Source organism: Lepidochelys kempii, chromosome 7 (genome assembly GCF_965140265.1).
Source record: "Lepidochelys kempii isolate rLepKem1 chromosome 7, rLepKem1.hap2, whole genome shotgun sequence".
Classification (NCBI taxonomy): Eukaryota; Metazoa; Chordata; order Testudines; family Cheloniidae; genus Lepidochelys; species Lepidochelys kempii.
Genome location: NC_133262.1, coordinates 76,139,616 through 76,164,030, shown reverse-complemented (window position 1 = coordinate 76,164,030; position 24,415 = coordinate 76,139,616). Strand labels below are relative to the sequence as shown.

Genomic DNA, 24,415 nt, shown 5'->3' with positions numbered 1-24,415 from the left:
ACTAGACTAAGAAACATCAACAGAAGTATTGATGTGTGTCAGTTTACTCAAGGTAAGGTGTACTTTTTAGTTTTCAAACTTCCAGATTAAGAGTTAGAAAAATGGTGTTTTAATTCTCTTAAATTAAAACCTAGCTTTCAGATTTCAGGATTCTTATTATATGATTCTTTTTTGGTTGAGTCTATAATTCTGCCATTTAAAATAAGGCATAAAGTAGTCTGATGCAAATAATTTTTTAAAGTCTAAATGCAAAGACAGGTCTCATTCTCGAGTAAGCAAAGTGTCTTAATGAAATAGTATGTTTTACTCTGAAGACCTCAGATTGGTGAACTCTAGGTCACCAGACATCTAGACAGAAATGACTGCCACCACACAGGAGAAGCCCATAACTAGAACAGTGCAAGTCTGGTGGTGCAGGAGGGGAGATTTAAGAAGTAGCTGGCCTCATACAGTATCTAGCTCCAGTTTATGTGGCTCAGACTATTAAAACTAACATTTTAAAAATAGAATATAACACAATAATAAATTCATGGTTTTTAAAAAGTGTTTAAAACAAGAATTGTTTTCTGGCCTTTCTGTGCAGCTGGACCACTGTTAAACATATATATTGGGGGGTATCAGGGTTATCCATTTGGCCTGGGGAGCATAAAAGAGGAAGACAAACTGGAGGTAGGGGGAAATCTGAGGAGTACAAGGTTCATTCCACAGCAGTTTAAAGTCTACTAGGTGTTCAGTGAACTAAAATCAATCCTTTGCTACAAATTCACATGCAGTATACTGTGCTACAGAAAGGTGGTATGTGCTAACAAATTAGCAATGTGAAACAGCTAGATACACTCTTATTGGCCAATTCTCAAAGGGAGTTATTTCCCAACTTCTTTTTTGCTCAAAATATCAGAACAGCTATTTCTGATGCAACTGGTTGGAAATTGTAACTTACACAAACACACACTTCTCCCTCCCCAGGCAAAATGGGGAACTCCTTGTCTCCCAGGTGGGTCCCCACCTCCTGCTTCCCTGCTATATGGAAGAATGAATGTGTTTGAGCATGTAAAGCTGAGTTAATGGATTTTAGGTGTGGTCTTGAGATCAGCAGTCTTTCTCAAGCTACTGTGTGTATGTCTTTCTCATACTCCCACCAGACCCTGGCCTTCTATCCCACACTCTGACCAGCTAAAGTGAATCTTTCTCCTGACCTTGGCATGTGGTTCCCTGCTTGTCTCCCATCATGACCATACACAATTCAACACTCGAGCCCATATCTCATGGAAACCACTTTTAATAATTGAAATAATTTCAACACAAGGCCTCACCCAAAACTAATCAAAGGTTTGATGAGACCATCAAACTATACTAAAAATGGAGTTTCTGAGGCAAGTCATTTGAGAGTTACGACAGACAAACATAAAAAGGTAGGAAAGTGTTCAAATAGTGAGATCACCTCATGCTTTGAACCCTCACTTCTCCCAAGTACGTCTTCATATTTGCTTCATGCCATTGGTGTTGAGACTTAAGAAGAAGGTGACCCACTTAAAAGTCACCATGACTCAAAATGAGTGCCAATTCTAATAGGTACAATATAAGGAAATTTTCAACTCTACAATGAGCATCCAGCCTTTATATTTAGCTTTCATAAACCTATTTGGACTCGCTTTAAAATTGACAGAGGTAAGATAATGATCTCCACTGGACTTGTAATTTTAAACAGGATACGCAATTCTCTCCAGTATACTTGTGGTCACAGACCTGGGCCTAAAAGTCCCCAAATACCTATCTATCTCCTGGACCATCATGAAATGTTAAGCCCTACCGCATGTTTCAGTACAGAAAAGTCTTTGAAAAGATTTGCGGATAAGATTATCTCCATAAAATTAAAAATTACCCTACGAAATGAAAAGTTCTCGATCAGTTTGAGGTCAAGGCTTAACTCAACAGCCTATGTCCCACTACTAGGTTTGAAACGCTAGCAGCAGCACTGAGGATAAGGGAGAAAGAGGGGATTTAGACAAAGATGTCAAAACTGTCTTGCTGAATCTGTGCATTTTGAACCTGAATAATAAACTGACTCTTCTTTTTGGACTCAGTGAGATTAGTTTAGCTTTTTCTTTTGAGCATTACCTTGCATTTTTAATATCAATTCCACTTTCGAAATAACCTTTTAGTTCTCAGTTTGTTTTTCTGTTATATTAGTGTTTGTCCTACACCTAAGCATTTACATATAGAATGCTTAGATCACCAGAACATCTGAGTGCAGAGAGAATGACTTGTCAATTTATAATTTTGTCAAACACTTGATCTGTGAACATAAGATACTCCCCCAGCCACTTATTTAGTAAGCCTCATTGTAGTCAAATTTCTGACACTCAACATTTCATTTCTGAAATATCATAAAATTAGGAAAACACACTATGCTTTCCACAATTCTGTACTACAAAATTGGCCACACAATCTACTACTTGCAGTGGAGTTTGACTGTATTTTTTTAAAAGAGAAAACTCAGTTCAAGTTTTTAGCCAATATGATAAGGAAAATCTCCCCCCAAACGTGAATGGAACGGAATCAGAAACAGTGTCGTCTTCTTAAGTCTGCACAAAACTGAAAAACAGTTTCAAACAGAAATGTATTGAATTCAGTATCAACACACACACACACACACCCCCCCCACCCAAGGGACACTTTACTAATCATATTATTCATTTTAATGTAAAATTTTAATAAAAGCATCTGCTTTTAAATTAACTCTAAGTTGCTGCAGAATTCAGCGTCACTATGGCATGGACATAGGGGCCTGCACACAGGATTTCGGCCCAGGACTCAATTTTTAAACTAATTTTCTTCTTACTTTTGTGTCCAAGACAGACATGATCTTCTCCTTAGCTTCTTTAACATTTTCTTTTTTTCCAGAGACTTTAATATGGGGATCTAAATAAAGAGAAAAAAAGATCAACAAACAAGGGACATGGGGAAAAATCTATCAAAATACTTACTCTTTCATGATCAAGCATTAAACAAATAACCTACTTTTAAATTTTAAAAAAAGCTTTTCATTGTTCCTTTTAAAAAGAAACAGCTACTTTAGATATGTTAAACTTTAGAGGTGAACTAGAGTACCAAACTCTTTTGGCATTGGCTAAATTACTCCAGCATGCTAATAATCAATTCATTCACTCTTCCCACGTGATTTATTGTGCTCCGTAATATCATAGTAACAAACTCAGTTTTAAAAAAATGCAAAATTACATATTACCACTGTGATATTACAAAGCAATCTACTGCAGTGTAGACATGTAACAAAACTACCAAAAACTTCTCTTGCTGAATGCTAGTAATGGGCAACCCATAGCCATTTGATGTCACAGTGTTTTTTTATATGCCAGTTTATGCTTCTTCTACACAGAACCTAATCTGTGGATGCTTACCAACTCTTAATTATGCAATTAACGTAGTTATGAGATCTCTATACTGTTGTTGTCAGCTTTACACTTAATCGCAAAGCATTGGAATGGACATAAAAAGCTCCTTCCCTTGGACCATTAGTAACAATTCATGCATGAACAAAATATATTTTACACATTTAGGAGGCATTCAATACTGAGTATCACCTTACTGAAGTTTTTGCTTAATCAGACCTAAAGTACTGGATGTAAAAACTTAGGTATTGACCATAAGAGTTTTTAATCATCAATGAAATATGAGATGATGATGTATCCCCAAAGAGTTATCAAGCAAAGTACAATGACAATTAAACAAAACCAGGGGGTTAAATTCTGAAACTCTTAATCAGTCAAAATGGTCATTGGAGAATCTGGCTCAAGGAAGTTAAACAGGACTTGGAACTAACCCCAGTGTCCATTAACTGAAAAGGACACCTTAAGTAGAAGAGCAGCACCATCTGGTGTCTGGAAATGTGAACTACCATAATCCAATATTCCCAAACAGAAATGGGCCCAAACCAAACCACCCTGAATTTTCAGGTGTTAGATCTGGATTTTGTAGTTTGGATCCAGTCTTGTCTCTTTTCTCCTAAAAATGAGACTGTATGCCTATTCACAGTGTAGTGTGGCCCTTCCCCCCATAGTGGAATTTGCACTTGCTCAAGGAACTTCTAAATCCACTGCTGCACAATGCATACTAATGTGATTACACCTGGTACTGCATTTTAACAAAAGCCATCCAACATTTTGTAATATGTATGTGCATTCAAATTTTCAGTGGGAGGGGAGAAACAGATATATCAACAGAATAAACCTACGTTTCTTCTATCACCAGATATTTAAAACAGTCAATCATAACATCCTTTATTTTCAACTGAGTACAAAAGGTTTACAACTCAAAAGAGACAATTTGCAATGCTTGGATACTGTTATGTTCCAAAACAAGAGAGAGCAGGTTTTATCTCAACAAGTTTTGAAAAAGTTCAACTGAGGAGAAAGGAACTCTGGAGGCATAGATAATTTGCTGCCAAATTGCACAGAAATCACAAAAATGCAACATTTTGAGTTCTAATCAGACTTAAACAGGCATAGTTTTGTTTTATAATGGAAAACAGTCACAAAAATGTGGTGTGCACTCGTGGCATTTACAGAAGCTCAGAAATCCTGCTGTTCCAGACTTTCCACAACGGTGGTACTGAGCACCTCATCAATTTTTTAAAGGGCATTTTCTTTATTTTTTTCTCTTGTTTTATGTTTGGCATAACCCAAGTGGTTCAAATATATTTTAGCTCAAAATGTCTGAAAAAGCTGCTACAAGCAATGATTCTTAGAAGCAGAGATCCCAGCACATTATGAATGCTACAAGTATCCGCTTAGAGATGACATAAAAGGATACTTGTATGTTACTGAAAAGTGGATAAATAATTTTTAACAATATATTTCAACACACTTCTGATCAATGACAGAAGGTACTTGAGGCCACCATCTTGGTATCTCCTGAAACCTTGTGAAACCCAGATGAGCTAGTACTGTTCAACTGACAGTAAACAGAGACAGGCAGACACAGTACTAACGTCGAAAAATTAGGTGAGGATAGATTGGGGGAGGGGGGATCTCCATTTTTCATTTCCTTTGGCTTTTTAGATTTTGTTGGTGTTCTCAGACTCACAAATTTCTCAAGTTTATTATACTTTCAGCCTTTATTTTTGTACCCTAAAAAGAATAAAAACAAAGTATGTTACAGAATGTACTTAATTTTCTTCCAAAAAACAAGAAAACTCAACTAAGCCACCATTAGAGATTTTGAAACTCAATACCATTTTCACAGTCTATAAAATCTGTCAAGATTACAGTCTTAATCTCCTTTACAAGATTTTCCCACAATGACAATATAAGATTAAGAATGAGCATATGTTGCTAGTCTATAGAATTCACCCTTTCAGACTCAGCCCTCTCTTTCTTTCCATCAGGGAAGGGCACTTTATGGGAATGTCTTGCACCTGACTGCTGTAATTCTAATTCTTGTAACTATCATTCCTGAGACAGTTGTATAGGTACTGAAACTAAGAAGTTCAGTGAAAACCAATATCTGCCCTGTAACATTGAATCATTGAATACTGAAAAAAGTGGCAAGCTGAATTATCCAGGAACTGCTCAGGTAATTCATTTATAGATTCTGAGAGTTTAAACTCAGAACAGAGAAGATCATTAGATCTTCACCTAGTCTAGCCCCCTGTATATCACAGGTGATTAAATTTCACCGAGTTACTCCTGTATTGAGCCCAGTAATTTCTACTGATTACTGGATATCTTCCACAAAGACATCCAAGTCTTGATTTGAAGACAACAAGAAATGGAGAATCTATAAATTCCCTTGGTAGTTTGTCTAATCTAATGGTGAATCTCACTATTAAAAATGTGTGCCTATTTTCTAATTTGAATTTGTCAGTCTTCAGCTTTCAGTCACTGGTTCTTATTATTCCTTTCTTTGTTTGATTAAAGCGCTGCAATACCTGGTATTTTCTTCCCATGAACGTACTTAGTAATCAAATTTCCTGCCAATCTTTTTGATAAAATAAACAGATTGAGCTCTAAGTCTCTCACTGTGAGGAATCCAGCCCCTGAATAGTATTTATGGCTCTTTTCTGTACCCTCCCTAAATGTTCAACATCCTTTTTAAAATGTGGACATGAGAACTCGATGTAGTATTCCAGCACCATCACCAATGCTGTAAATAGAGGTAAAATCACCTTACTATTCTCCTGTATACACACCCAAGGATCTTATCAGCCCTATTTGCAACAGCACTGCATTTGGAATTCATGTTCAGTTGTTTATCCACTATGACCCCAAAATCAGTTTGAGTCACTGCTTTCTAGGGTACAGTTTCCCATTCTGTAGATTCGGTGTGCATTCCTTGTCCCTAGATGTATAACTTTGCATATTACTGTAGTAAAACTGATGTTTGAAGAGACCCAGCTTACCAAGCAATCCGGATCACTCTCTCTGACTGCCCTATCACCATCATTTTTACTGCTCTGCCAGCCTGCGTCATCTGTAAATTTTAATCAACAGTGATTTCTTCCAGATTGTTGGCAAAAATATTGAGTAGTGCGAAGTCTAGTTACGAAGTTGACACACATTGAAACAGTGGTGACACCAAACAAAAATACTGAACGAATTATTGCTTTTGGGGGAATGAGGGGAGGCAGGCAGAGTGCAACAAACAAGTACACAACGGTGAGTTAGTTAATGGTAGGAAAAGGAGTAAAGGCAAATAAGAATCGCTTTTGCAACGCCTTTGAGGAAACAAGAACTAAAGAGGAAATAAGCCCGTTAGTGAAGGAGGAGGGAGAATGAAACTAATGACTCCAATGGCAAATTTAACTTTTTTTAAAAGTGTCTTCAACAATAGAAATGAAGTTTGAATTGTCATTGCTGAAGAGCAGGTGAGGGAAAACTTGGATATTTTGAAAATATATATATCAGACAGTCCTAACAACAAGGTGGATGAGGTAATGTCTTTAATTGAACCAATTCTGTTGGTGGAAGATATAAGCTTTTGAGCTTCACAGATCTCAAGTGTGGAAAAGGTAACTAGAGTCTCACAGCTAAATACAAGGTGTGACAGATTGTTAAACATAAGGGGTTAACACGTAGAAAGAAACCACTTAAAAATGAAGTGGGCAAATAATACCTCTACAGTCATAGGACAAAGGAGGGGTAATAGAGTCCATCACCCACATCTACCACATCCCCACCAAGAGTCATAAGAAAAAAGAATCATCTGACTGGCCACTTCCCAGTGGACAAAACCACACACTTGATTATGACATCAGTTACCTCCTGAAAACAATCGCCAGTGAAATCCTTAAACAGCACATCCACCACAATCTCTCCACCACTGAGAGGACAGCTATACAATCCCTGAAATCCAACCACTAGATACTGATCAAACCAGCAGACGAATGGGGTGCCATCACAGTTCTCAACCATGACGACTACATCAACAAAACCAACCAACAACTCGCTGACAACACCCACTATAAAGAACTCAAAGAAGACGTGCCCGCCCCCCCACAACAATTCACACAAGAATTTAAGGATATCACGAAATCGTTCCCCAAACAACTCCAAGAGAAACTCTCATTTCCCACGTACTCACCCCACATACCTTCTACATACTTCCTAAGATATACAAACAAGAGAACCCAGGCAAACACACCATATCCGACCATGGCATTCTTCATGAAGGAATATCAGGACTCATAGAAACAATCCTCAAACCACTGACCAAACAAAGGGTCAGTTTCCTCCGGGACTCAACCAACTTCCTCCAGAAACTCAACAATATTAACGTTCTCCCTCAGAACATTATCCTTGCTACCATGGAGGTCATGTTCCAATACACCAATTTCCCTCAACATAACAGCATCACTGCATGCCTCAAATACCTACAAGATAATGGACAACACTCACATATTTACCTTCAACTATCCATTTCATTCTCACCCGTAACAACCACATCCTGAAAGAAATCTTTCACAAACCCCCTCTTGTGGCCTTCATTGCTCCCTCCCCACAACCTCACCAAACTTATCGTCAGAAGCAAGGTCCTTACAGACTAAGACTCACCAATGCAAAATGGCACCAGACTCTGCCAAAACAGATGCAAATCCTGCAGACATATCTCCACTGCTATGACGATCCATGCCTATCACAGAGTGTGCTGTACTCGGATCCGATGAAGTGAGCTGTAGCTCACGAAAGCTCATGCTCAAATAAATTGGTTAGTCTCTAAGGTGCCACAAGTACTCCTTTTCATTTTAAGTGGTTTCTTCCAACATCTGTCACACCTAATATTTAGGTGAGACACTCTAGTTACCTTTTTCAGACCTGAAGAGCTCTGTGAACCTCAAAAGCCTGTCTCATCCACCAACAGAAGTTGGTCCAATAAAAGATATTACCTCGCCCACTTTGTCTCTCGTATCCAGGGACCAACATGGCTACAACAGCACTGCAAACAAGTCCTGACAGCATGGATTCTGTGGTGTTAATGGAATTCAGCTCACAAGTTTACCCACTACTGAATTATTTTTCTTTTAAGAGAGTCCTGAAGAACTGGAAAAATTCTTCTGATTAAGGCCTATTCTACACTAGAAAATTAGGTCAGCATATCTCTGTTGCTCAGTGCCATGAAAAATCCACACTCCTGAGTTGCATAGTTAAGCAGACCTAAGTCCTCACATAGACAGACTGATGGAAGAATTCTTCTGTCAACCTAGCTCAGGGGTAGGCAAACTTTTTGGCCTGAGGGCCACATATGTGTATGGAAATTGTATGGCGGGCCATGAATGCTCATGAAATTGGGATTGGGGTGCAGGACGGGGTGAAGGCTCTGGAGTGGGGCCAGAAATGAGGAGTTGAGGTGCTGGAGGGCACTCCGGGCTGGGGCAGAGGTTGGGGGGAGGTGAGGGCTCTGACTGGGGGTGCAGGAGGTGCTCTGGGATGGGACAGAGGGGTTCGGAGGGTAGGAGGGCGATCAGGGCTCCGGCTGGAACAGCAGGCTCTGGGGTGGGGCTGGGGATGAGGTGTTTGGGGGTGATGAGGAGGGGATTCCGGGCTGGGACTGAGGGGTTTGGAGGGCGGGAGAGGGATCAGGGCAGGGGGTTGGAGTGCAGGAGGTGATCAGGGGTGCAGGCTCTGGGCAGTGCTTACTTCGAGCAGCTCCTGGAAGCAGTGGCATGTCCCCTCTCTCCGGCTCCTACGCAGAGGCACGGCCAGGTGGCTCTGGGCTCTGCCCCATTCACAGGGGTCGCTCCCGCTGGCTGCAGTTCCCAGCCAATGGGAGCTGTAGGGGCATCAATGATTTCCAGATCTAATGTGCTCAGTTTAAAAATTAATTTAAAAAACTGTCTCTCTCCATGCTAGTCCCAAACTCAAATTGTGAACTAAAATCAAGCTGGATTCTTTGCTTCTCATTCTTCATCACTACTATTGTTGATGAAATTCTTCCCTCATCATAAGTCTGCAATTCCAGTGTCTTCCAATTATTCTCTCAGTGACACCTGTGTAATCTCATTAGTTACACCTGTACAAAGCTACTGAAAGCGAGTTATTGAAACCTGGGAAAGAATGCTCTTGATTACGTACAAGGCAGAACAGAATCCAGTTCACATGTCTACTGCTATTTTTTGCTCTGCATTGCTAACAAAAAGCTTATTTTTACTAAATAAAGCCAACAGATATGAACAAGTAGAAGAAGTGAAGCTGCTGAATAAGAATATACTGTTCTTGCACAGTCACTTCACAGCATGCAATCCACATTCCTGAGACACATAGCTTTGACAACCTAATCCACAGTGTAGACAGCGCTAGGTTGATGGAAGTATTCTTCCATCAGCCTAGCTACTGCCCCTCAGAGACATGGAATAACTACGTCAATGGGAGAACACCTCCCATCATCAGTAGTGTCTGCACTAAAGAGCTGCAGCTGTGCTGCTGTAGTGGTTTGAGACACTCTCAAATATAACAGTAACATGTCTAAGAGTACCATATCTTTGCCCCTTTCACCATAATATAATAAAACTCATATCCAAAAATTAAAATGCACAACAGAGGTTTGCTACAATATCATTACCATACCAACCATGTAAAAAACACAACCAAACTACAAATCCAATCACATTAAATATGCTAGCTACAGGGGCTGTTTTAAAAATACGGATTAAAATTATATCTCCAACAGAAAAGTAACTTTTTTGAATATGTTACTGTAATTGTCAGTCTAGCAAGTGGAAAAATATTCCACTAGACTTCAGTGGAGTCAGGATTTCACCCCCAATTTCATCCTTCTATGTGGCTGTGCACATTTTATAGAAAACTCCCAAAACTGGACCATTTGCCCATTGGGACTGCTTTCAGAACTGCTCTATCACTGAATGGGAGTGAAAAAGAAGCATTTTTTCCTGAACAAAAAAATAGCATATGGTAACAGATATGTTAAATGATTACTTCACACTCTCTCTCTCACACACACCTCCCCCTGTAGCCTTCAAATTGTTACCAATGAATACATGGTTTACTACACACTTTGTACAAAGCATTAATTACAAATTCAGTTGCTCTGCCTTTCTAAATGCTTTGGCAACTGCTGCCATCAACTAGGAGCCAATTCCTTTAAATCCTTGTTCCAAAGGAGTTGTTACTTTTTGGCACTACAAATATAAGATTGTCCATCAATTATAGATGACAAGGGATGCCCATTTGTTATAGAAATTATGTCAGATACAGACTGCTGAATATAAACTGATTTTCATACAATAATTCACTAATTGTGATTCCTTTATTCATCCAATGGCTATAAAGCCCAGATTTAAATGTATATCAAAAAACAATCTTAACCTTAGAAAAAAATCTTAATTCATTGGACAAAGCTATGAATTATAGACACACAGAGTAATTTTTCTGTCAGGTGTAAGTGTACAACAGATGGAATTAGTATATTTGTAATGGTATACAACGTGCACAGGCATAATAAAGCCTTCACTGGATATCTGTAGATTCAACAGATCCTGATCCATCAAAGCACTTATGCGAAGTTGGATCAGGGCTATACCAATGATGCTGGTGTGTCCTGAGAAATGGATTGGTGCCCTACAGGAAGATACGATTGTGACAGGATCCCCACGGTACAACCTGGAACTGGGGTACTGCTGTGTCCCCTTAACTCTCCAGCCTGGGCAGTCTCTCACAATGCTTTGCTAGTGACAAGCAGCAAACCCCTCCAGGCACTTATCACTCAGCGCAACAGTATGTGGAGCACCACACCCAGCTAGATTGCCTGAATCCTCCCAGAATCACTCATGAATCTCACAGAGAAAGGCACCAGCCAATTCTCCCCCGCTCCCCAGTCTTCTACCCGAGAGCTGTACCGTCTTGCCCTCGTCAGAAGCCTGATCATCCAGTCTGCCCCTCTCTCAATGCAGAGAGGACATACACCAGCCTTTGTAAACGGAGTTGAGATTTCCCAAGCACTACAACCAAAACACGCTCTTATGTAAAATATAAAACAGATTTATTACTACAGAAAGATAGATGAATATGGGGGCTACAGGGTGCTACTTTGAGATACAGTTTTTCACAATTATTCAAAAGAATTTCTATCACAAGGAACATCAATTGTGGGGATCCTACATTCTTATTGAAAAGGATCTCAGTTTAGACAATATGTTGCATGTTTTTGAGTATAAAGCTTTTAATCACATTGGAGTTAAGCAACCCAGTGTTATGATTCACACACTTGATGATTTTATGAGAAAAGCTTACCAGCTGCATGGAGATAATCTTAAACATAAGATACACGTTACAAAGCTGGGAAAGATTTTTCTTATGAAGTGTTCGATAATTGTAGTAAGACTTCCACCCTTTCCAAAATAAAGTAAAATGGGGCTTTCACTATGAACTATTTTAGGGGGGCTATTTTTCTTTCTGTTGAAAGTACTTAAAGGGTTAATCTAACGTCAGCAGCAGTTTTCCCTCCTGAAGAATGGGGGGTTTATGTCTAACAGAACTGCATATATTATTCAGTGAGCAGTCAAATTTATCACATGAAATAGTAGGAAGCTCCAGTAACATGAATGTAAGGATCACCTCAGGAAGTTGTTCACAACATTCTTCAGTTTGTTGCATTCCCTATTTGAAGTGGGTTGCTGTTGCTCCCACCCACCATTCTCTCCCCTTCCCCCCTTGCAGCTCTATGGGGATGGGTGGGGTTCATGTGCTCTTGTAGTTGAGCTGAGTCCAGGAGAATGTGACGTCTGGGCTAGCACTCTTCTGCCTGGCCCTGCAGCCTTGTATTTATGAGCCACTGCAATGGCTGGCTGTACTGGGGCATCTGTGGGAACAACATTGAAAGGATTTGCCCACAGATTGTTCATTAATGAGCACGGAACAGGGAGAATAGCAAAGTGGGCACAATTTACAGTGCTACACAAGTACAGACAAGAGTGTACAAGGCAAGTCAAGGCATTCCAACTGCCCCAGGCTCCCTCAGGGTTCAGAGAGCAGTGCTGGGAACTGGACCCAGCTACCTCCATCTCCCCTTAATCTACTTCAAGCAGGTGGGATTTGGAAAGCCCTAGCCCCTTCAGAACTCTTTTCCTCAAGCAGTCAGCAACAGTCACAGACAAGAAATAAGGTCCAAGTCAGGGCCCTCCTGCTGCCCTTTATCCCATTTGTAGACCATTGTAGCCTCCTGACACTTGTACTCAGCTCTGAAACTTGCACTTTGGGTACTGTTTTTTTTTTATTTGCTCCATTTGCTTCATTTGACATGGGGTTTTGTTTCCCACCTCTCCGACCATTAAGAAGCCTTTAATTGTCCAATACATTAATACTATCTATTGTGCTTGTTCTTCCTCCCCTTCTACTCCAACTTCCTCAGTTTACTTCTTTCTTTGCTCATTCCCATAATCCCTAGACTCCTTCTCACCAATCCTCTCCCCAATTCAGCCCCAGCAAGAGCCCAATCCAACAAAAGAACACAAACAAAACGCTTCACCCCTAAGACTAAGTTTCAATATATAAACAGAATAGCCTGCATGCACATCCCACATCCCTCCAGCTGAAGGGCAACCAGTTCCAGGAGCACCTATAAGGTTCTTTCAGGGCAGCACTCCAAAGCCCTCGGCTCCCTCAGGGGTGCAGTACTAGCAAAAAATATCATACTGTTTCTCCTGCTCTACAGATACCAGAATCTATATGCTTTCAGCAGAATAATGGTCCTTCCAGGACTCCAGTACCCATTAACAACAAGGTAATGATCTTATCTGAATCCTCATGTCTGTATTGCACCACTCTGCCTCCTGTTGTCTTCTCCATCCACAATGTTTCTCCTTTTTCCCATACATTTCCTCTTTCCTTCCATCCTCTCCTGCTTTGACATTACTCCTCCTCTATCATCCTTCTTACCTCATCTATACTCTCCCTTTAAAAAATACATTTAAAATTAATTTAATTAAAGTAAAATCTCTCTCTTGCTAATATTAAAGGCTCACACATGACAGACTTAACTCCCTAAGCTTTTTTGTAACCTTTGTACTCTCACCTTCTTGTATCCTATCTTAGGCCTGGTCTACACCAGAAAGCTTCGCACTGGTGTAGCTACACAGGTATAGCTATACTAGCAAACCCTCCTAGTACAGATGCAGATTACATTGTCAAAAAAGTGCTTTGGGCAGTATATCTTATGCCAGTTCAGCAACTGAATAAACTATTCCAGCAAAAGTATTTTTATGCCAGCAAACCACAGCTTCTGCCAATATAGAAACATCACAAATAATCACACCCCTAACTGACTAAAGTTTCTAACATAGATTTACATTTAGATTGCAAGCTCTTCAGAGCAAGGATTATGTATCATTTGTTTAGAGAAGAAACACTGAATGCTTTAAAAATAACATGTAGCTTAGTCATGACTATACGAGACTTGGAGGAACTCCGGAAGGTCCTGAAAAGCTAGACAATTGGGCTGCAAATGGTAGATGAAATTCAGTATTGAGAAATTCAAAGTAGTTTTCATTGTTTACATACAATTTGAACTACATATGCACATGTAGCTATTTAGGAAGAAACACTTAGGCATTCTCGAGGACAAAAACATCTTTCCAATGAAAACATCTGCTCAGTGATCAACAGTGGTCCAAACCAAACAGTATATTAAGGAGTATGAAGAACAAGACCATACTGAAAACAAACACTATTATGTAAATGGAAGGTATGCCCTCACCAGGAATGCTACTCAGTTATTATTTAAACATTTAATCTGCAGTAGCACCCAAAGACCACAGACAAAACTGAAGTTCTTCTTGTGTTTGTACAGTGCCTAACACAGAACATGGATGTCTCTATCCCACAGAATCATCCCATCTCATAAGAGCATACCAGAAATGGGATACAAATAATAGAAGAAAATATAAATATAAGAAAAAAGGAACATCAATGAAATTGAAAGGCAAGACATTTCAAAGGAAAAGTCTTTAAAAGTTAAAAAAAAAAACCTGAATACAATATAGAGTTATCCCCGGATCTCACTGCCACAAGACATGACTGATTGGTGCCAAGTGCTTAATACAGTGGTTCTCAACAGGATTAGACATTTATATGGATGAGAACATCCATGGTTACATAAAATGTATATAGAGTGTAAAGAACACTCATGATTCACAGCAAAGGTCACCAAATAACTGATAAGAGTTAGGAAAAAGCATGCCTTTTGGGCAGCTTAGTCCATACTTATTCATTATGGGATTTCTTGACCCTTCCTCTAAAGCATTTGGTACTGGCCACTGTTGTTGGCCCTGATATCCGAGTCTATGCGCCACTGGTCTGATTCACTAGTTTCTATGTTAATATTTGCAATGTGGAATTCAACTAGCCAGAGATGTGGGACAACAAGCCGCCTTCATTTTCTCTCTTCTCCTCACTATTCCAATCCCCCAAATTGGTCTGGTGCCTTCCCAAGCTGAGAAACAGGAGCCTCAGGACCTTTCTGTGTTAGTGTTCTACTTTTCCCAAACACTATAGCACATTTTTTTTCTATTTTTAAAACAGTTCTATTATTCAAACTGAGGACTTATTCTCATTTACACTAAAGCTCCTTTATCCCACTCTGCACTGTAAAGTAGCCTTAGTGTAAATGGCAATAAGGCCCTGACTTTTTAAAACAGAATATACAATATAAAATCTTAGAAAAGAAGGCTGGTCTTGTGGTTAAGACACTGAAATGTGACTCGGGGGTTCTGCCTCTGACACAGATTTCCTGTGTGACCTCTGACAAATTGCTTAATCACATGGTGTCTTCGATCACAATCTGTTTAACCCCCTTCCCCTCCACCCCCGCCCAAAATAGAAGAACGCAGGCCTACCTCAGGGATATTGTGAGGAAAAATTCATTAATGTCTGTGAAGCACTCAATCTATGGTGACGGAGGATTTGCAAGTCTCTAGACAAATGTGATTACAATTTTTCGAGTTACACAGTTAAATTAAAAGTAAGGCTCACAGCTTTCAGATAGAAAAAGGTCCATTTATTGTGACTGAAGATTATGAAATGTACTACGTGAAGAACTCTAAACTCCAAGCAGGTGCCTGAGTGGATAAGAAAAATTAAATTTTGAAGGGCTGCATCCTACTCTCTCTCTCCCCTCATGTCTTTGGTATCTCCCTGCTTTCCCTCTTACTTGTCTCTCCTGCCAGAACATCCTCAGAAGAATATTTGTGCTGCTCCTGCAGGGAGCATCACAATGAAGCTGGGAAGGAAAAATAAATCCTTTTCCATTTGCTTCTGCCAGCATTTCATGGAAAACAGTGTAGGTGCAACCCCTCAATAAAGGATTTCCTTGCTTAGTCATTTGACCACCCTAAGAACATTAAACTCTGGAAGACATTGCATTACAACAATCCTGCACCCACTGAAGTCTGCTGTTTCCCGCCATTACACTATACACTGATCAGAGTATCATTCAGGTTCTTGCAAAGGAGACTGACTAGAACAACAGGAGAAATTGCTAAATACTGGACAAAATGCATTGTGGCATTTAGATTTGGGTAGCTAGTTGTCTAAAAATGATTTGGTGTTTGTCAAAACTTTCAACGTAGAAGTCACGTTAGATTTTTTTTTTTAATGAATATTCAAAGAGCACACAAAATAATGTGGCTGTTTAATGTGATCATATTACTGAAAACAGTAACTGCATAATCAGCCCCTGTAAAAAGAGTAATAATTTTATTATAAAATATATTAGCAAATCCTACGTTCAGACCTGTCAATAGGCATGGAAATATCAAGGCAAAGCAACAAATTAGAGAAAAGTTTAGAATTCCAAAAAAGAATCAAAAAGACAGCCAGAAATATTAAGCAAGCTTAAACTGATTACCTGTATATTTTAGTATTTTTGGAGAGAAAACTATTGATGACTGGATTTCTGGATCCAGTGACAAGGAAAATGAAGTTGAAAAGACTTCTCTTAAAACACAGGCAGAGGTAAGACAAGAAATAGTTAACAGAACCTAAGACAACGGAAAGTAATATAAAAAGACAGTCAAAATGGCCAGATTTGAGGGGAGAAGAATGCGGCCAAGGTGGAGAAGGAGAAAACCTGAAAAGAAGAAAGAAGAATCAATTAATTGCAATCATTAAAGGGTTAGATTTTTAATTTCAATTTCTTTAGTTTATATAATTTTCAATTCAGAACAGTTTTTTAGCATAATGTTTAAAAAGCTCAAATTATTTATTACAACGTTTTTCCACAAATAATATTGACGGGGATACTTTATAATTGCATTAAGACCCTTGAGGGCATATGCCATGCTGAAATACTCCCACTTCTTGGATGATTACTCCTTTGCCTTGTGCCTGACAAACCACGCAAAGTGAGGCGATATCTTAGTACGATAAAAACCCTGTCATGTCTTGTTATCTAAGAATGGGAACAATGAATTCCAAATTCTTTACTTAAGGGTCAGTTGTCACCATATACCTCAAAACACAGGACTACAATGCAGGAAAGAGAAAATGTGAAGAAAAGATAACATTGCTATGGGATAAATTTAATAGAAAACAACATATTTAAAAAAAACAGCATTTTTAAGTAATGGAGAATGTCCCTTATGCAACTCACAATGGTTGTTATTTTCCATTACAGCCTTTTTCTTGGTGGATTATTTTTTGAACTCAAGATTTTGAGGTTTAAGCCTGCAAACTATTTTAATTTTAAATTTTATGTTTGCATTTGCAAAAAATCAGTGTAGCTGTATCTTGTTTAAAAAAAAAATCGGTAAAAATCAGTCACCTCCTATGACACCTCCTAAGCCGGGGTGGCCAACCTGAGCCTGTGAAGAAGTCAGAATTTACCAATATGAACTGCCAAGGAGCCACAGTAACATGTCAGCAGCTCCCGTCAGCAACCCCACCAGCCCCCAGTGTCTCCCACCTACCTGCAGCACCGCCAATCAGCACCTAACCCTCCATCCCTGCGCCTCCTGCCCTCCACGATCAGCTGTTTTGTGGTGTGCAGGAGGTGCAACAGACTTGGGGAAGGGGCGGGGGCCTTGGGAAACAGAGTGGCCTGGGGCAGAGCCAGGGGTTGAGCAGTGAGCACCCTGTAGCACATTGGAAAGTTGGCGCCTGTAGCTCCAGCCCTGGAGTTGGTGCCTATGCAAGGAGCCGCATATTAACCTCCGAAGAGCGGCATGTGGCTCCGGAGCCACAGGTTGGCCACCCTTGGTCTAAGTGACGTAGACCCAAACGGCTTCATAGCTGCTCCCATTATCTATCCCAAGAGCATTTAGTTTGAATCTTTATGCTTCCGACTCTGTTGCTATGCTTCCTATTGTCTTATTACTCCAGCGAACTGCATTCCAGTGTTTCTTCACTGCAAGGCATGACCAATACAGCTGAGCTTTGCTGACTGAATGATTATAATTAACCCTGTGTTAGTGCACAGAAAACAGGCTTTGGGAGAAATCATGAAGCAGAGAATATTGAAACCAATACAACTTAAGCTGTAACAAAACCAGACAGAACATGAAAAATATTAAAGTGGGAAATTCTTGGGTCTTCATTAGGCAGTTGGGTGGTTAATGCTACAGACGGACAATTTTTTGGTTTTATTTGAAAAAAAAACAACAATTTTCTTTGCCCTAATAGGCTTCCACTGGGCTTGGGACAGATATTTTTCAAAGTTTTATTTTCCCTTCCTGGAGATCTGCTTTTTCAATTTTATTATCCTTGAATTATCTGGTTAAAAAAAAAAAGTTGGATAGTAATTTTTTTTTGGAGCCTGCTTTTACCTATGCAGCCCAAAAAAGCAATTTCCTTAAGTAGACAATCTTGGATAAAAAAAGCTGAAAGCAAAATTCTATTCTAGATCTAGTCAAGTAGAAAAGGCTTTAAAATTCAATCCTCACAGCAAGCCACAGCAAAGTATCGCCAGTGGTTTTTGTTTCATCTCCAATATATGAATTCTGTTAAGCACATATTTATTATTCATTGGTTAAACAACAACAAAAATTATTTGACAGGCAGAAGATATACTATCTTCTGCACCGGTGGATAAATGAGGATCTAGATAACTTGTTCTAGAAACATGGTATCTATAGTCAGGCACTCAGGGTATGTCTACACTACAATTAAAAACCCATGGCTGGCCCATGCCAGCTGACTCAGCCTCATGTGGCTGGAGCTAAGGGGTTGTTTAATTGAGGTGAAGACATTCGGGCTTGGGCTGGGGCCCATGTTCTAGGACCCTGCGAGGTAGGAGGGTCCCAGAGCTTGGGCTGCAGCCTGAGCCGGAACGTCTACACCGCAATTAAACAACCCCTTTGTCTGAACCCCGGACCAGCTGTGGGTTTTTAATTGTAGGGTAGACGTACCCTTAGATACCACAGAATACGCTCCGGGGAGAAAGTCCATGATACATACCTTAACTCACTTAAAACAGCCTTCACAAAAAGGAGGTCACTCCACCACAGAAGTAAATCACAATATGGAACAGACCACCCAAATAACCCAAGAAAACCTGTTTCAGTACAGAATTAAAACTGCACATCCCTGGTTATCACCTTGCATCCAATACTGGAACTCATATGGAGTATTAACAAACAATTACAACCCATACTCAATGGGAAACACATCCTGAAAAAGTATCTTTCCAGAACCCGGTCTTCTGTCTTTTAAACAACCCCCCAGCTTCTCCAAACTCATCATGAGAAGCAGGCTCCCTGAAGACCAAGCCACACTAAGTCAAAGAGGCACCAGACCCCTCAAAATCTGTAGAAAATATCTCCGCTGCCACAATGACAACCTCCCCCCTCAACATACCTTTCAAGATCCATGCCGATCACAATATGTGCTATACCTCATCCAATCCACTAAATGCCCCCAGTAACAACTATATGGGTGAAATGAAATCATTACGCTGTTCATTGAACTCACACAGAAAAAATGGTAAAAGCCAAAACCACTACAAAAGCAATCACGCTATATCTTACCTCTGAGTCCTCATCTGCAACATCTTCAAAAGATGAGCCTGGGTGGGAGCTCACATTTATTACTCTGCTAGATACTAAAAATCATGGACTGAATACCTACTAACCTCCGCATCTTTTTTTCTCCCTTTTCCCACCATAAGCAGAGAGATGTTAACAGTCCTCTTCACCTTGAAACACGTGTTAACTACTTACAAGGTGGAGCAGATTGTTTAACGTATTTAGCTGTGACACTCTGGGATGTCTACACAGCAAAGAAAAACTTGCAGCTGTCCAGTGCCAGCTGACTCAGGGGCTGCGGAGCTGTTTCATTCTTGTGTAAATTTCTGGGCTTGGGCTGGAGCCCAAGCTCTGGGACCCTTCCACCCCAGAGGGAAATGAAAAGCCCCACAGCCTGAGCTCCGCAAGCCTGCTGGCACAGGCCAACCACGTGTTTTTCTTTGCTGTATAGACATACCCTCTGAGTATGTTTCCCAGACCTGAAGAAAAGCTTTGTGTAAGCTCAAAAGCTTGCATCTCTCACTAACAGAAATTGGTTCAATAAACTGTATTACCTCACATACCTGACAAAGCATACATCTAAATACCAGTATTATAGTGTGCTTTTCAATAAAAAGAAGACTTGATTTTGTCCCCTTATGTGCAAGGACTACGATCATGACAATTGCAATGTTACTTATCACTAGATTTAAAAAAAAAATCTAAGTGATTGGTATGTAGAGCAGAAGGTAATCCTGCATCTTGGCAGGGGTTAGACTACATGACTCTTCCAGTCCTTTCTATCTCTATGATTCTAAAAAAAGCTCAAACTTGATTTTCTCTGCTGTAATGCGCAAGAGTATCATCTTTTATAAAAGACTTCCTCAAAAGTCCAGTGAGAAAACTAGGCAAAACCCCATTTTTAAGCTATTTTTGCCATCTTTAGGGCAAGGAAAGTTATAACATGTGCTCCTGCTTCTGTTTAACATTGTACTGCAGTAAACCTCTTGGCTCATTACAGATACCTATCCCAACTCAAATGAGCTGAAGAGAAATAATCTAGTCAGCATAAGGCACTACATTAACCACCACTTCAATATCTAGCAAGTAGAGGGCTTCATAAATGCCAAGAGTACAGGAAGAGGATGCAACCCCATGAAGTCAGGAGACTTAGCAGAGAACCAAAGGCTTTGTGTGAGCAGTAAGCTGAGTAGCAGACAGCTCAACAGCTGGGTCAAGAAGCAGCTTGTTGCCTCTTGCGGCCAGGGGCTAGTAGCAGCAGAAAAATACAGGGCGGCAAGCAGGAGATGTGGGACAACTGCATGTATGAACAGCAGCAAAGAGGAGTCCATGGACAGAAGAATGGAGATCTGTCTAGAAGTCCTGCACCTCAGAGACTCATTACTTCCAGAAAGATAGAGTGGAGCTAATATTCCAGGCATTAGGGGCCTGAGGGGTCCCATGAGACATGGTTATCCTTAGACATTGTATTGGACTGCTCTTAGGGGCAGTTAGCAAGTGTTAGCTGAGCTTCCCTAGCATGCCCGAGTATTCACCCCATGGCAGTCCTAGTAAAGTATCCTTGAAAGTGTTAATGGGGCCTCACCAAGGCCTAGAGTCATGGATCCTAGTGCGTGGAATGCCTACATTGTTTGCCTCTGAACTCCTGGTACACACAGAATACTATCAGACATCTAGAAGCAACTGATGTAGCACACAACTTGCAGAAGCACCCTGCAGTGGAGTCCATTATGGTATCATAACTGCTAACAGCAGATGAGCCAAAACCAATAATCAGTAATGTAATACCAGTCTTTTTGGAAGACTGTTTGGATTATTGTCTGGAAGAAAAACCAATCAACATGCTTCAATACAGGGAACACTTGTTCAGGAATTGACTAAATCTTTTGCTTCTGAACCTAGCAGAAACCAATTACATCACAGGTTTCAGAGTAGCAGCCATGTTAGTCTGTATCCACAAAAAGAAAAGGAGGACTTGTGGCACCTTAGAGACTAAAAAATAAATTTGTTAGTCTCTAAGGTGCCACAAGTCCTCCTTTTCTTTTTGGAATTACATCACAGATGATTGGCATTGGTTCCACATAAAAAGCCAATTTTTTTAAAAAAAATTGAATTCCTGGGTTTGTTTTGTTACATAGGTTGCTTTATGTTGGGTTTACTATTTTAAGAATTCTATATGAATTATGTATTCTAAAGTTAAGTGTCTAAAGTTTTTGAATAGTCACTTTGATACAAAGAAATAAAAAACTAAAATAATTACTGTCATGTGTATCTGATACTTCACGGAGCAGTACTACCTTTTATGTCAGAGGCTGCTGACTGTCTCCTTCACCTCCACTAGAGAGAGACCAAATTTTAAGATCAGCCTTGAGAAAAAACAGAATAACCTGTTTCCTCAAAATTAAAAAGTTGAATAAGAGCACTGCCTTCCAGACTAGCCCAATAGACAGAGAGATGTGGAAATAAACTACGTTCATATGATTGCAGCATCACAAAAATAATCTACAATGTAATACAAAGAACTAAATTCAATTCATTAGCTTGTATTTTCCACATATGTCACAAATACATTTTCTGGAAGGCAGGAGATGGATAATATTTGACACCAAGTCCCAAGCATCTGGAGCTGGTTATTGGCAGAGAGTGTTGCAATAACTACAATTAAGGTTGCACAAGCATTTTCCTTTTTGTAGGTCATGTTTAGTTGTTTATAATGTTTAATCATTTGGGCTGAAATTTGACTGTTCTGTGCTCAGTCCAGAAGTGAGGTTTATGCATGAGTAAGTATTTAAGGAGGCATTTTCAAGAATAAAAGTAGTGGAAGGGAAATGTACGTTTTCCTGGTATAAAGAGCATTTTACAATCTGCTTATTGAATAGGTGTAGCCTCTCCTGGTTGGAGACAGAAACTTGAAATCTGGTAAGAAGATAGTCCATAGGCTACAGATGCGTTTCTCAGGCTTTGTCTGGACTAGAATTTAAAGGTGTGTTAGCTAACGTGTTTGTTAACTGGAGCCTAAGCTTTAATTTGACCAACTCGGAACAATAGACACTGCCTTTCCTTTACCAAACTCTTAGATACAATGTGACTTTAAAGTCTTGTCCAGGCAAAGCCTTGGGGAGCCTTGTTCATGATTCTTGAAGGCCACAAAGGCTACTCAAAGGAAACCTGCACATGCACACTGATTTTTGCATTGTATTCTCAATGGTTTGCCAGTGTTACACTGGTTGAATGCGTGAGCACAGTTTAGGAAAATTCAGCCTCATTCCCCACTATGAGCAATGGCATATACTAGTAAGCAGACCCCTGAAGAAGTCCTACCTTCTTTTAATATGAAGTGCAAATGTTGTATATCGGGGTCCCAGTAAAGTGCATGCCTGAATACCTTGTTAGCTGGGTACACTGCTCAGTGAGTTTTGCCCTGAAGAGTCTGTTGAACAGTTCAGCTGAAGAACAGAAACTCTGACCTCATTCTCCCTTTGTTTTCCCTTACAAGGAGAGGGTGGGAAGCCCAGATCAGAGCTACAGTTCCCAGTTCTGCCTGGCAGGTGCGAGGGGAGTGAAGATCCCACCTTGACTTCCAACCCCAGCTTGAGGGGACTGAAATAAGATCCATGAAGTTTTACTTATTTTGCTTTACAACCTTAACATTCCTTTCAAGTAGGTTTTCGCTTGGAATACATTAATGCAGAAGAGATACTTAGCCATGCTTTGACTGATGTAGTGAGAAGAAATTAACAATTTACAGAGACTACACAATGAAGAGTTTAAAAGATAATACTGTATAGTAAAGCAGCCAAGAGATAAAATTTCTGAAATTAATTTCAATTTTTAGTACATGCTCATAAGCTGTTTTTCGATGTGTATATAGTTAATTATCAGTTGTGTTCATCAGTACCATGCTTTTGCACTACATATATGGTGTCTATCACTAATAGCCATAAAGCTAATTTTTCATTAAATAATTCCAAAAAAATCATCATCTCACTTAAATTTCATAACTGTCTGCTTATCCCCATCAAAAATGACTAGCTAGGTATGTGTAATACTGGCTATTATATAGTGTTATATACATGAAAAGTTCTGGACCTCAGCCCTGCAGAAAAATAGTCCTTAAATGTTTGACAATAGATAGGCACACATCTGTTTCTTTCAAATAGATATTTAGACAAGGCCAATACCAAAAATGGAGGACCCTAGCAAGGTACAGGTGAGTAGCCTGGTGGGAGGCTCAGAAGGTCACCTGCTAAGGTAGGGGAAGTCTTGGGAGCTAAGTCTGTCCCAATCCCTGCCATTTTGCTCCAAGCAGGGTGCTCTCCTGTAATATACTCTCATTCCTGGCTTTGCCCATGTGTTTTACCAATAGGAAATGCATTTTCAACACAACCACTTTTTTTAAGCATATATAAAGTAAAGCATATGTGCATGTACAGTATATATGGCAATTGACTTGGTAAGTGATTTTGATACATTAAAACAGTTTCCCAAGTATACTTGTAGATTTGGCCAAGTACTGCAATTTCAGTCTAATAAGTATTATGTCAAACTTTAACATGAATAAAGAACAAAACTAGGAATAGAGTGTGTGTGTATATATATACACACACACACACACGCTATACATACGCACATGCTAAATTTACTTATGCTTTTAGGATTTGCTTCAGCATACCAGTATGCAGATTTGACATCACCATGTAAAAGTCAACTGATTTCACAAGATATATATATATTTTGGAGAGCAGAATTTAAATTTAGTATCAAAAGTTCTATACTCTACTCTTTCTTCCCTTTATACACCGCATAAAAACAAAAAAACCCCAACCATTAAAGCTTTTCCTTAGGCTACACTGTTGGCCAGCATATACTATATTATGTATAATTTAAAACTTTTTGGACCTTGTATTTGGCAGAGACAATATATGATTTAGA

At 39.7% G+C, this 24,415-nt stretch overlaps 1 protein-coding gene across 2 annotated transcripts in view; it reads right to left on the bottom strand.

Annotated features, from left to right (window-relative positions):
• The window catches only part of BICC1 (BicC family RNA binding protein 1), a 223,690-nt gene that overhangs the window by 43,968 nt on the left and 155,307 nt on the right, over positions 1-24,415 (bottom strand). Inside the window, exons 1-2 of one of the 2 annotated variants that reach the window (XM_073353367.1) lie at positions 5,009-5,113; positions 2,843-2,922 (exon numbers count right to left, since the gene is read on the bottom strand). In XM_073353367.1, the coding sequence (XP_073209468.1) occupies positions 2,843-2,922; positions 5,009-5,054 (126 nt within the window). In that variant the 5' untranslated portion in view covers positions 5,055-5,113. Of the gene's footprint in view, positions 1-2,842; positions 2,923-5,008; positions 5,114-24,415 lie in introns of those variants that run through there. The other variant, XM_073353366.1, reaches the window with a different exon arrangement.